We start from the raw sequence: 14,081 nt of genomic DNA on the forward strand, positions 1-14,081 counted from the left end.
CCCCCGCCGGAGGAAGGGGAGGGGGGAAGGGGGGGCTTCGAGGGGGGGATGGATGTCAGGGGTTCAGGAGCAGAGTCACAGGAGAGGGAAGAAACGGAGAGCGAGGGGGAGGAGTCGGAAGGAAATGTCAGCGGCGACAGTAGTCCGAGGTCTCTGAGCCTCTCCAGTGACTCGGAGGATTCACAGAAAGGGGCCCCCATGGTCAGGGCAAGGGGAGTGCCCAGGGGGACACCTCGGGAAGGAGGGGACTCAGAGAGTAGCAGCTGGAAATCCGGGCCAGCGTCCCCCCCAGAGTGCAGTAGGGGGGAGGAGTCCAAGGCATCGGGATCAGGGAGCGCGCAGGCAGAGGGAGAACGTGAGGCAGGACTGACCACACCCTCGTCAGGGAGCGAGGAAACGGTCATCCGGAAAGTAAAACGCGCACGCGCGCCAAGTTCAAATGTACAGGAGGGCGGCAAGGTGGGCAGCCCGGGTAGGGAGCCAGGTCCTAAAGCCCGCCGAAGAGAGGGGGAGGAGTCAGAGGGGTCAAGCTCTGCGTCGGAAGAGTCCAGGAGGAATGAGACCCCGGGGGGTAGTAAGACCCAGAGGAAGAGAGAGAGAAGGAAGAGGTGGAGTAAGATTAGAGTATTAAACTGGTGCACAGGGGGTGGAGATCCAGACAGAGCTTCGCCGGTCTAAAGTCCAGACGTAGGGCTGGGACGCTGAGACTTGTAAATGGAGACTATTCTTCAATAAAGACTTTGATACTGTACGATCGGCTAGCGTTGGTCCTTGGTGAGCTGGGACCCGGAGCCAGCTCTGACAACATGCAATGATTTTTTTATTATTATTAATGTGAGAGAGCACTTTGAAAGTGTATGGTTCAGAATTCTACCAGAATTCATTTTGTGAAATGTGTAGAGTCCCTGATCCAAGAACTATCTTGTAATACGAGGCAAGCTACATATCAACTTTTAACAGGGCCCTGGTGCCATTAAAACCAAAAGCAAACCTGCTCCAGGTGTTTAGTGGGATTTAGGATGGAGAAATGGTAGGAGCAAGTGCTCCATCCTTTCAGCAGCCTCGTCTTTCCTGCTCTGTGGAAGTCCCTTGTTTGGCTCCAGACCCATCCATCCACTGGGTTTCAGAAATCCCCATTCTGAGAGGCAGAAATTTGTATTTTGATCAGCTCTCCTCAAGTGAATTTGTAGAAAACATGAATATTCAAAGCAGAGGAAGTGAAGATCAAGAGGTGGCCTGCTGTTCCAAGAACTTCAAAGTTCCCTCATTGAAACATGCTGCTTCTAAGTGCCTCTTTCAGTCTTTGCTTCTTTTTAGCACTGAATGCTTTTTAGGAATGGAAGCTGGCTGAGCACAGGACAAGTTCATCATGTTCCTCTCTGATTCCTCACAGAACCATAAAGAATTAAATGCTGCTTTAGTCACTCAAGAATCTGAAAAAACAAGATCAGGTAGATAGCCGTGTTGGTCTGACACAGTCAAATTAAATAAAAAAAATTGTCCAGGAGCATGAAAGCTTATACTCAGAACAAACCTAGTTGGTCTCTAAGGTGCTACTGGTCAATTTATTTATTTTGTCTGAAAAAGCAAGTATCTGTTCACAAGGAAACAGTTCAATGAGGCGTTTAGGTGAAAGTACCATATTTCTAAAAGTGTGTGTAATGGAGCTGTTAAACACTTTGGGCTTGGTCCTGATTCAGGTTGATAAGTCTGTGACTGGTTCTAGTTTAAGCCCGTAAAGCCGTGTTCTCCAGCCCACAGCTGCTGCTGGACAGCAACCTTGGCCATTGCCACCAGTCCAAAGCATCTGGGAGACACTAAGTTGGTGAAGGCTGGAATAAAAGTTTGGTAACTGGTTTCGCACACCTCTGGAACTAGTTTCAGTTCAGTTTTGCTTAAATCTGAGTTGCACAGCTAAGGTGATTTGAAAAGCAGACCAGAAACAAATAGTTGAGTTTAACGATAATCAGTAAGCACACAGACAATAAAAATACTTGGATCATTCACAGTGTAATCCTTGAATTTAATGGGACTTACTCCCAGGAAAATGGGCAGAGGATTAAGTTTATAAAATGTTTCTTCATTTGTTTCCTGCATAACACACGGACTCTGCTAGAGGCAATCTTGGCTTCTTTGCCCTTTCTCTGCTGTTTGTGCAATTGTGAGCTAAGGCACTGTTTGGTTTGGCATATTGTCTGAACCAAGAATGGAAGGACCTGCCAAATTGACTTCTCTCAGCTTCTCATTTGTCCAATCTTAAAATCCATTATCAACAATTTGCAGCAATTGGTGACTGTTCCAAGATGGCGGCGCATTCATATGCTGCGGCTCTGAGCTCCCAATGTGTAATCTCACTGTATACAAGTTGTACAAGTGATAATAAAGTATTTCAATATTATTATTATTTAAACTCTCATGAAAATTCATCAGCATTGTAGTGTGAATTTAGTGTGCAGTTTTGGTTAATGTACACATTTTTGCACATTTCCCCCCTATTGTAATGCATTTTGTTTGTTATTTTCACCAGTATATTCCTTTTAATGCACACATATGTATGTTTGTAAACATTATTTGGTGAACTGCTTAATAAAATTTGGATGAATGTGACTTTTGAAGGATAGCTGTGCTTCTGTTTACACATTCTTTCAGAAAGTCTGGATTTTCTTAGATTTAGCTTCAAATGAGACCTGAATTGAATTTCTTCCCCATCTGTAGTGTGAACCCAGGCATGTGATTTCTCTTGCTCCAGACAAACCATAAACCGTAACCAAGGCTCTTTCTATGGTTTACAGCTCAGGATTTGCCTGAAGGAGACAAACTGTGAGGTTGGGTTTGGGTGGCAGCAGAAAGGCCAGCAAAAGAGTATAGGGGCTGCAATCGTCTCTCCAGGAACTCACCTGCTTTTGCTTTTGCACAAAATAATGGTTTGGCTGAGTCTTAGGAGTGAACTAGCACCCTGAGTTTCTGCAGCGCTTTGTTGTGCTTTTCTGCCCTTGAAGACTGCAGGGTGCAAGACAACTTTCAGAACAGATGAAATTTAAAGTGCAGTCTTCATGAAATATTTTAACTCTTGTTCTGAGCTGGTTCCTGATTTTGGGTGGAGGGGTATTCCAGATCAGATACGGTGGAGATTTGCAAATAATGGTTCTAACTGAGGGAAAAATAAACTACGGCTCTAGTTCCTGTTAGCATTAACTGTATAGTTTGCTGTCTTGTATGGCTGGGCTGGAGTTATTGCAGTGCTATTACCAGGCAAATCTGAACTAGAAGTCCAGAGGCCATTTCCAGTCCAATGAATTATCTAGAGTCTAGAGACTTCATTCCCACTGCATTGCGTGACACAAATATGACCCCCCCCCCAACCTGAAAAGAGAGGAAATGCTATAAAATAACTTGAGATGATACTTTTACTTTTCTTCATTTGGCTGCCCACCAAGGAAAGTTATTCAACAGCAAACCATGTAGACATAACATCCGGCCCTGATCCTAAAGCCCCTGCTGCTAACACGATGGGAGACTTAATGATAATAATAATACGCATCTGTGATGCAGAGTTTGTTTTCCATCCTGCAGAATGAATTTAAGATGCATGCTTATTTCATGGGTGGAAAAATTCACCGCGTGCTCACATTCACAGAGTGGCAAGTACTGGGAATGATGGATGTTTAAAAAATTCAACCACATGCATTTTTTTAAAGGTACTATGGTGCCATGGTTTCCATTTACCTTCTGAGACACCTTCAAGCTTCCAGTCACATTCCCATCAATTATAATTAGTGAACTTCTCCTTAATTGTTCTATAAGCTGGCCCATTATATACTAAGGACTGTGATCAGCAGCCCTATTCAGGGGCCATAGAAAACTCCACTGAGGTGATAAGTACACCCCTATTAGAGAGGGATGGAAACACCTGCACTTGTGGAGTATCTCCATATGATGTAGATCCTGGAAACCCTGGAAAACCAGAGTTCTACATCCCACCTCCACAAGCAGAGGCAGGCTTCCCATTTCAGACATTCACTCATCAACTTGCACAGGGCCAAGGGCACAGGATAGAGGCAGGGGGAGGCAATGCTAACATGCTGGTCCTCATATGCGAGAAATTTCCACATTTCTATAATACCTGAATAGGGCTAGTGAGTTTCTCCCCCACCTCCTGTTGTATCGTGATGTAGTGCCCTTCCTTTTTCCTAGTATTCACATGAATTTCAGCTGCTTGTCATCAATATGAAATCTAGGAATTAGATGCATTAGGGGGGTGAAGGCTTTCCATGTTTTTCATGTTGAAATGTGCATATTGAGCAGCCAAAATGTGATTTGTGATTATCCTCATTTTACATATATATATATTAAAGGAAACAAAATTAAGGTGATGATGTTCAGCAGTGGAGAACTGTTTGACAAACAGATATGCCTCAATCTCCCTGGGACACACAGCAGTCTTGGCAGGAAGCTGCGCAGCAAGTCCAGGTGGCCTTTTTTTTTGTAAGGCTCCAGGGAGCTGTGTGGCCCCTGAGTTTGCCCACGAGGTCAAGGCTCAGGAATATTCCTGAGCCCGGGGGGAAAGCTTGGGGCTTTTACACGAAGGACTTGAAATGTGTTAGGTGAAAAAACAATAAACATGTTGAGGGAGTTACCAGAAACACATGGAAAGCGGCTGTATTTGTAAATAACAGATTGAAACTATATATATATAGTTAATCCTAATACAGTGGTATTAGGTACCTCAGGTTACACTGTAATCCTAATACAGTGGTATTAGGTACCTCAGGTTACATACGCTTCAGGTTACAGACTCCGCTAACCCAGAAATAGTACCTGAGAACAGAAATTGTGCTCCGGCGGCGCAGTGGCAGCAGGAGGCCCCATTAGCTAAAGTGGTGCTTCAGGTTAAGAACAGTTTCAGGTTAAGAACGGACCTCCGGAACGAATTAAGTACTTTGCCCGAGGTACCACTGTACATACAGTGAAGTGCCAGCATTTGAGAAAAATTCATCAGCATTTGAGAAAAATTAACCCAAAGTACCACTGTATATATTATATATATATATATACACCCAGCAGGTTTAAGATCAGAGTCAAAGCTATCTTACATTTGCTCAAGCCCCACAAAGCCAGGAAAGTGGAAGCGAAGGCAGCAGCTTTAACAGACCTGCGCCATGATCCACAATGTCAAAAATGGTGCTTGCTTACAACTTGCCCTCCACGCCCCCCACTTTTCCCTGGTCTTTTAGGCCCAAATCCAGATGGGGAGGAGGGAGTGTCAGGGACCATCAGAGATGCCCCACATTGTCCTGCTCCTGTATTGCCTTAGGAGGCATCTGAGCCTGACAATATTCTTAGAGCAGACTGTGGGCACATTTGCAAACTGGAGAAATTGTGGGCAGCCCCACAATCAAGCACACACACGAACAATTCTATTAGCTAAAATGGAATGCTTCTTGCCAGACTCATTTCAGGGAGGGGAATATCCCAATTTTCCTTAGGACACCCCTATTTTCATTGGAGAAATGTTGGAGGGTATAGAGTTATGCAACCCCCGAGCCAAGGAGATAAGTAACTATGCAACCTTTAGAAGACATCTGAAGGCAGCTCGGTTTTTAATGTTTAATGTTCTATTATGTTTTTATATATATTGGAAGCTGCCCAGAGTATCTGGGACTACCCAGTCAGATGAGCAGGGTATAAATAATAAAAGGATGATGGTTGTGGAATAGGACGTCCCTATTTTCCTCGGAGAAATATTGGAGGGTGTGTCCTGCCTCCACAGTTGGAGGCAGCGATGCTGCTGAGTGACAGTTGCTGGGAGCCACAACAGGGGGGAGTGCTGCTCTTGTGCTCATGTTCTGCTTGCAGTTTCTCATCTGTTCTGCCCCTGTGAGAACAGGACACTGGACTAGATGGGCCATTGACCCGATCCAGCTTGCTATTCTTAGGTTTTTATGTTCCAACCAGCTACCCCACCAGAAAGAGAAAGAGGGAGAGAAACATGTTGATATGCGGGAAAAACTTAAAAGGTGGGTCTTGTGAGCAGGTGGAGGTGAAAGATGGCTCAACGGCCAGTCGAGGTTGACATGTGCAGCTGGTCTTCTCTCTTACACCCTTGTAAGAGGCTGTGGCTGCCCCTGGTGCATGGTGACTCTTGTGCACAGGTTTGACCCAGGGCAGATCTAGCATAGAACTGAATAGCTTGAGTAATTCGTTTTTTCACATTTAGTCAACTGAATGGCTGAACTAGTGCAGATGGGGCATCAAGTTTGTGTGTGTGTGCTCAGAAGCCAGGGAACGAATTCCTGCTGCAGGCCAATGGCTTGTTTGCTTTTTTTTACCTGAATAAAGTGGTTACCATGGAAATAGGCTCTCATGGCATGTTTTTTCACCTCTTGAAGTCCAGCAAATCCCACAAGTAAAAGGCAAGACAGATTTGTTTGTAAGTGGAGAATGGGCAGGGCTGAGGGATAGTGGAGAAAAATATACAACAAATAATTTCTTGCTTTTTTAAAGAGTTGCAGGAGGTAAATTTAGCTCAGTATTTACTGCTTTCTGAGATACTTTACTCACATTGAGCCTTGTTTCTAAAGGGATTATTCATGAATAAGGATGGGCAGGTCTGTAAATTTAGTTTTGCTACATTCTGCATCAGATTTTTTTTTAACCCTCTCAAAAGTTCATCAGCCTTTTAGTGTGCATTCGTCTAAACTTTGTATGCAAGTTGGCCTAATATGTACATTTTGGGATACAATTTTGCTTAATATAATGCACTTTACTATGTCATATTACTAATATGTGGATTCTTATGCACACATTCCCCTGATATGCATCTTTTTGTACACATGTTTTGGTTGGAGAACTGCATCACAAAATGTAGAGAAGTGTAAATTCAGGATCGCAGATAGTTTTGGAAAGCCAAATTTCTCCCTTATCCCTGCTCATGAGTAGAAATGCCTAGCCCATAGCACACCTTCTCCTGGCAGTGTAGCACCTAATGGCGTGCTATGTTTGTGTCTGTAGGGCATTTTTCATCAAACTTTGCCAGTTGTGGGACTGTGATCTACCCTTTCATTATCATAATCTTGTTGCCATTGGAAGGTACCTATTATTCAGTCAGACTTAGGGGAGAAGCTGAGAAATTGAAACAGTGAGTACGTATATGACTGTGAATGTGAGATGACAAAGTCCACTGCATGCTTTTTAGTATGTCTTAAGATCACACAGTATTTATTTTCTTTCTTCATTCATTCTTTTATATTGCCCTGTGACTACCAGATGAAGGCCATCAAGATATAGAAATGATGACGGTGATGATGATGATGATTGTAGGGACATTTTTCATGGCTGGTGGCCATTTGCACTGAAATTTGTCACTTTAGTTTTCTGCTGTATTTTAAATTGTTATATGGTACTGAAATGATTACTTGTTTGTACAGTTGTCTGGAGCTGGAGTAAAGCTTTCTAGAATTTTCTAGAATGTTTAAACATCATTTTGCTTTTAATCAGTTAATTGATCAGTGACCAGCTTTAAATAAAAAGATGTCTCAATGAAGCTGAGGATTTTAGCATCCCAGACGAAGCTAACAATCTCTTCTGTTGACTGATTTACAAAGATAAATAACTGCAAATGCCTTTGGTGCTATTTTTAAATCTAGCTATATAAATCAAGAGACAACCAGCAGCTCCACTGAAATCCATGGAAATGTCAGGAAAACAAACGCAGATGTCAGTTTGCAGTGAAGCAGTCAGGATGAGAAAGGACAGGTAGATCTGCAAGCTGTTGGAGGATAGCGGATTTTTTCTTCTTTCTCTCTTTTGTCTCTCTGTGTGGGAAGGGGGTATTTTGTTTAGAAATGAGGCATGGCACTAGCCAGGGAACTCTATGCAACCTCTGCAAGCTTTCCTCACAGCCCCAGATCAAGATTCACTGAGAAGCTTTTGAAACAGAAGACTCAGCTGTTGCATGTTGACAGGTGAGACGGCAGAGGAAGAATAATTGCCGTACAATCCTCTGCCTGCCAGTCTTGTCCATCTGTACTCCACTCTTCCGACACAGATGGCAAGGTGGCGTTCTCTTTCACAGCTCTAAAATATTCAGTCATGCTCTCTGCGCCCGTGAGGTTTGTGTGTCAGCTTTGTTTCCTCTCTCACCTGATTCTTCTACAGAATGGAGAAACGGGAAGAATGCGAAAGTGACTCAGTCATTGGAAATAATGTTCGGTGGATGGGGAAATGATGTAATGCAGCTTACAGTGCCACACCACTGTTCACCTTGCCATTCCAAACACTTTCAGGTATTTGCACAGTGCTTGGCACTTGGAACACCTTGACACTGAGATATTTCAAGTACGGTTGTCACCCAGTAACAGAAAATGGAGTGAATTACATCCATCCATCTTGTTCTGAAATCACCCTCTAGATAAGAGTCACCAACTCATAGGGCCCCCAAAGCCCTAAAACCTCTTCTTTCCTTCAGAGAGATCTTAGTGAGTCTAGTATAGGGGGGCTGAGACTCCTCCTCATTGAGTACTTTCTTGTGTTTCTGGCCTGATCTCATTCTCGCTTACTCATCCCTCAAGAGCTGCTCTTGTAAGGAGTTCACTTTCCCGGCTCACCCCTGGGTCACTGTAACCCAGAAAGAGTTCCCTGGCAGTTCCTGTTGATGCAATGCTTTACTTTCCCAATCCATGCTGCTTCTGTGGTTGTTCTCCCCCAGCCCAGCTCCTCTCTTTCACCTGAGCAGGCCGAGGAGGGAAGAGCATCCCACACAGCTCTGCAGGTACTAGCTCTAGCCATGCCAAGCCTCTGACAAGTCCTAGTTGCAATCCATTAAAATGATGATGATGATGATGATGATGTGGTGTGCATGGTTGTACCCCCCTCTGTCCTCCCAGAAATGCTGTGAGGAAGGCTAGGCAAAGAGAAAGCTACTGGAGCAAAGCCCTTCCCTGAGCTCCATGGCTGAATGAGCTTTTAAGTTTCAAACTCCCTATTCCTAGCGTGACACTTTACTTGAACCACTGGCGGTGGGCAGGTCAGTGTGTTCTGTTTACAGGGGCCCATTGCACCCACCCACCTCTGTCAGTGTGGGCTGTGCCACTCAGGGCATGTGGGGAGGTGCACCTTTCTGCAAGGTGTTCCCAAGTGCATCTGCTTTACTGCTCCACGGAAGTGCAGGAGAGCTATTTGCTTATGCCATACATGAAGCATCATCCATCAGCTGCTTCAGACGTCAGGCAGGTGAGAAATGCTTTGAAGCCAATCATTAAAATAAAAGACACCAAAAAGGAGTGCATGACTGGTACAGAGGGAAACACATGCTGCCAATTACTGACCACATACCCATCCATCCTGGGTTCTCGCTTCTTGGTCAAGTTAGTTTGCGGTGGGATGTCAGGACCTGCTTGCTATTTCACTAGACAGACATGGTTTTCCTCTTTCCTTCTCCTAATGCTGCTTAAACAGCCTGACCAGGAGCCCAAGGAGGTGGGGCTGGGCCTGCCTGAGCTGTTTAAGTATGCCTGGAGGTAAGGTTCACAGACAACATCTTGAGTTTTAAAAAAACTCCTCCTGATTATATGAGGAGGTTTCAGGGGCGAACAAAGGGGAAATGTGTATCCTCCCCACCCAGCCTCAAACCTCCCCCCACCCATGTAAGTCCCCAACAAGGGTTTGTTTCAGGCTGGCTGGAGACCTAACCAGGTACGTTCCTGCGAGGGGCTGGGGGTCTGCTTCAGGGCTCCCACTTGTCACAGTCCAATTCTAAAAGGCTGAACAAATCCATAACATGCTTCTTCTTTGTTCTCCAGCGGTGACATTACCTTGTAACCAATCTTCAATTGTTTGGACATGCTCTTTTTGTGGACAGGCATCAAATAGCTGTCAAGTACTACAATTCTATGATTCCGTGAATTTGTCAAATTTGTCTACATTCAAACATATTGCTGGTCAAAGACTTTCATTGGCTGGCTGTTGTACATTCATAAAGGTGTACGTCATCTCTTGGTTTTAGGATGAAAGGAAGTTAGGCATGGGTTATTAAGGCTTATTATTATGGGTCTTAGCAACTGTTAGGCTTGCCGTATGTATTGACTGTCAGTGGATGAATATGAACCATGAAAATAGATTTACCAAAGTTACTAGACCATCCATATACACAGACCTCTGCTATTTATTTGCGGCCAAAAGAAGAGCCAAGTTGTGTAAAACTTTAGTACCTGGTTGCCTGGAGATGTTGCATAAAATGCTGGTACGTAAATGTTTAAAAGCCTGACCTATGGGCATATATATTTTATAAGACTGGATTATTATTATATTGCCAGTGAAAAATCCAATGAGCATCTTTTAATCATTGTTATTGCATAGAGATGTAACATACAAACTTCCTTTCCTGTGCACTTTCACTCCTGCACGTGTGTCTTCAAAATCAGTGGAACTTGTGTACGGATAAGAAGGCACAGGGTTAGATCACTGTCACAACTACAACCAATTCATAGCCAAAGCTGCAGATAGTGTCAAATGTTGTCAACATGTCAGATCAATAGATCTCATCATTGCCGACTGCCCTGAAGACTGCCCTGTGCTGTGAAATATTGATTACCTAGCAAGTCCAAATCAAATGGCAAAAATGATCTATAATAAATTATCAAAGCTAGTTAATCCAACACCTCAATCTCCTTATTATGCAGGCTGTTTTGTTGAATGATTCATGCTCTCATTTGCTAGGACAAAAAATTGCTCCCTAGTGAGGCACTGGACAGAAATACCTTAGCTACAGTATTTGTGGGCAGAATAGTAAAAACAAGCTACAACAAACAGCTACAACTCACTGCACTGTTGGGGCGTAGGATGTGCCTGGGAAAAGAGGAGCTGGGGAGAGCAGGGGGCAATCGCAGTGGTTCTTTGTGCCTCCTCCATGAGAGGGTGGCAACACGAGAATGGGCCTCATCTACAGTGGCTCCTCATTCAATCAATGGTTAAAAAAACATGAAATAATATATCAACTTTTTTTGCCACAATCAATTTCCATAATAAAATATCACAGATGTCCTGTAAGGTTAATGACCCACCCCCGGATGTGTATTGGGATGCTTGCAGGTAAAAATGGACATTTCCTTGGATTTGGCAACTGACTGTGATGTAGAGAAGCTCAGGCCATAAGGTGGTTGCGCGGGGTACTCCCATTTATCGCTATACAAGCTATTTTTACTGAACCACAAACCACTCTAGAATAGAGATGGTGACAATGTTTTTCCAAACCAGGCTCAGAAATGAACCGTGGCAAGGTCCCTAAAACCCCTACCCCCCAAAAAAAGAGGGGAGTGTTTTCACTTTTCCTGAACATCTGATCCCATTGAGATCAAAATCTCAATGGGATCATTGAGCTTCCCTTCTGCCCATCTTCCTCTACTACAATCAACAATGCCAGGGTCAGATGGTTTCTCGTTCCAGCAACATTTTTGTAGTGCCCTCATCAGAGGAGTGTTGTTAATCGTTTTACCTGTAAAGTTGACTTTCAGTAGGTAGTCTTTGTAGAGCTTCTTGCCATCCAAATGCTTCATGGCATCACAGAGTTTGGTTGTGTTTGGACACATGGTCCGTTGCATTTTATGCAGGGCGTGCGCCATTGCATACACCGCGTTCACCACAAACATGATCTTAGACTCTTGTTCGTAGTTGGAACTGTTGATAGATAAATGTTTGTCACACATTTTTCTGTGGGGTTTCCTGTTCTGGAGGCTGCACTGAAATTTCTGCTCCCAAAAGTCCTTGAACCAGGGGTTGCGATGGTTAGTGTAAGGGGTGAGGCTTTGGAAGTATCGATCAAATTCTTTAACCGGATGAGAAGCAAGCTCGAGAGTTATTGCGCCATAGGCAACATGCTCATTGCCCTTCACAACGCTTTCCTGTGCTCCCCACCCATCACTGGCAACCCACGTGAAGGAAACGTTGAATCGGTTGGCTGCAGCAATCAGCTCCCGGGAGTCATCACTGCGCATGAAGAGGACGACCACCTTGGCATTGGGTTTCTGGAGCAGCTCTCGGATAACGCTGTCATAGGACTTCCGAATATTGGAGCGACCAACCTTCTCGGAGGTGGCAATGCATATATTTCGGAGGCGTGCCTCTTGCTCAAAGGCTTCAATGCCTGTTTCACCATAGTCTCCTTCAGAAGCGACCGTTGACACGTAAGTCCAGTTAAAGAACCGTAGGATCTCAGCCATTGCTTTGGCTTGGTAGAAGTCAGGCGGCACCGTCCGTGCAAAGTAGTCATAGCGAGACTTGTCACTCAGCTTGGCACTGGTCGAGGCGTAGCTTATCTGAGGAATCTGGAAAAGCCTGAGCAAGTTTGCAACCTAGGAAGAAGAACATATATATTAGCTCATATGACCCCATTGCAACCATGAGCAGGGGGCAGATCCAGAGCATTTGTTTAAAGCACATTCAACATACACTTAAAGTATATGACTTCATCCCTAAATCCTGTGAGTTTTCTCCTCACAAAGCTGCGATTTCTGGCACTCTTAACAAACTACAGCGCCAAGGTTTAGTTTGGGGAAGTCACACACTTTGAATATTGAATGTGCTTTAAAGATATGGGGTGGATCTGCCCCACATGGCAGATGATGACAGTTTTACACAGATTGGTTCCAGATGTATTAGAGGGAATATATGATGAAAATTTCTCCTTGCTGGGTTTGGGGGTCCCCCCCCCCCCCAGGAAATACCTGTTTTCTAAAACAATATATCTTAGTATTCTGCCACCACATTCTGAAGCAGATGTTGGCGAGGCTTGAATGTGCAAAGCAGCTCCATGGAAGTTTATTGTGTTTGAGGGTACCTGAAAGGTTACTTTCTAGAGTTTTATCTGTGCTGGCTTTTTCCTGCAGGCAAATCAGCTACTCAAACGTACTATCATCAAGTGAGCAACATTCATGTTAAAATGCTTTTTGACATTTTATCCAAGAAGCTGTAAAGAGGTAGTCTGAGAAGTCACCGAGTTATTTACTCAGGCCATAGTCAATAGATATTAAAATTATACAGTGCATTCATGGAAATTTGAGAGCTAAATCTGTTAATTGCATCACTAGGATATTCTAAGAAGATTTTATTGCATTCGCTTAAAACAGATTCTCTAACCACATTGGCGCCTGCAGGGAAAAAAATTAAGAAAAAATAACCCTGAAAAATGAAACTGTGCCTGTTCAGAGTTATTGCCTGCCAGCCATCTTGGATATTAAACTGTAAAAATCTAGCTAAATATTCATTATCTGCTATTATAGCACCCCAGGAAGGCAGTGCCTTAAAGCCTCTTATGACTTGATTAGCAAAGCAGAACAGTCAGAGCGGAGGCACTTTCCTTCCAAAGGAGGCCCCTGATTCACACCTTTTTTATGCCAACTTTACAGCATTGCCATTCCATCTGCGGAGGAACATGGATGGTATGCCACCACCCCCGTGCCCTCCTGCCACGGACACAGCCCTGAATTTTGCAAAGGCTGTGCTCTCAGACAACCTGCAGGCCTAAAGGTCCTGCCCACAGGGGAGGGGGCCTGCAGTAACGATGGATGATTCACTGCTCTGGCCTTGGCTTCTCTGGCACTGGACAATTTTCTCAGATGCCTAGGGAACCCTGTTCTTCATGCTGTCCTCTGTATGTAGCGCTCATGTTCAGAGCATGGACCTCAGCAGCCACACACCACAGGGGCTTCCTGGAGGGAATCTGCTAAGAACATCTGCACAGGCATAGGCTCTCCCATGTGACTGGGACCCCAGTTGTGCAGGGACTCCTTACGATAGGGAGATCTGAGCTGCTGTTCACTTGGATATGCTTTCTTTTGGCTCCGGGGGCTGGGCCCGAAACAATGGCTTCAAGTTAAAAGAAAAGAGATTCTGACTGAACGTCAGGGAGAGCTTTCTGACAGTCAGAGCTGTTCAACAGTGGAACAATCTCCCTTGGGAGGTGGTGGACTCTCCTTCCTTGGAGGTTTTTAAGCAGAGGTTGGGTGGCCATCTGTTGTGTTGTGTATGATCTAGTTGAGATTCCTGCACCACAGGGGGTTGGACTAGATGACCCTCAAGATCTCTCC

The 14,081-nt window shown here is 44.5% G+C and overlaps 1 protein-coding gene and 1 long non-coding RNA gene across 2 annotated transcripts in view; both read right to left on the minus strand.

Annotated features, from left to right (window-relative positions):
- LOC310658284 overlaps window positions 1–14,081 on the minus strand; it is a 256,099-nt gene that overhangs the window by 207,362 nt on the left and 34,656 nt on the right. The window lies entirely within an intron of this gene.
- The window catches only part of GRM3 (glutamate metabotropic receptor 3), an 88,694-nt gene that overhangs the window by 18,403 nt on the left and 56,210 nt on the right, over window positions 1–14,081 (minus strand). Inside the window, exon 3 of the mRNA XM_083399573.1 lies at window positions 11,492–12,347. Within this exon, the coding sequence (XP_083255699.1) occupies window positions 11,492–12,347 (856 nt within the window). The remainder of the gene's footprint in view (window positions 1–11,491; window positions 12,348–14,081) is intronic.

This window comes from Podarcis tiliguerta (genome assembly GCF_965153285.1).
Source record: "Podarcis tiliguerta genome assembly, chromosome: 10".
Lineage (NCBI taxonomy): Eukaryota > Metazoa > Chordata > Lepidosauria > Squamata > Lacertidae > Podarcis > Podarcis tiliguerta.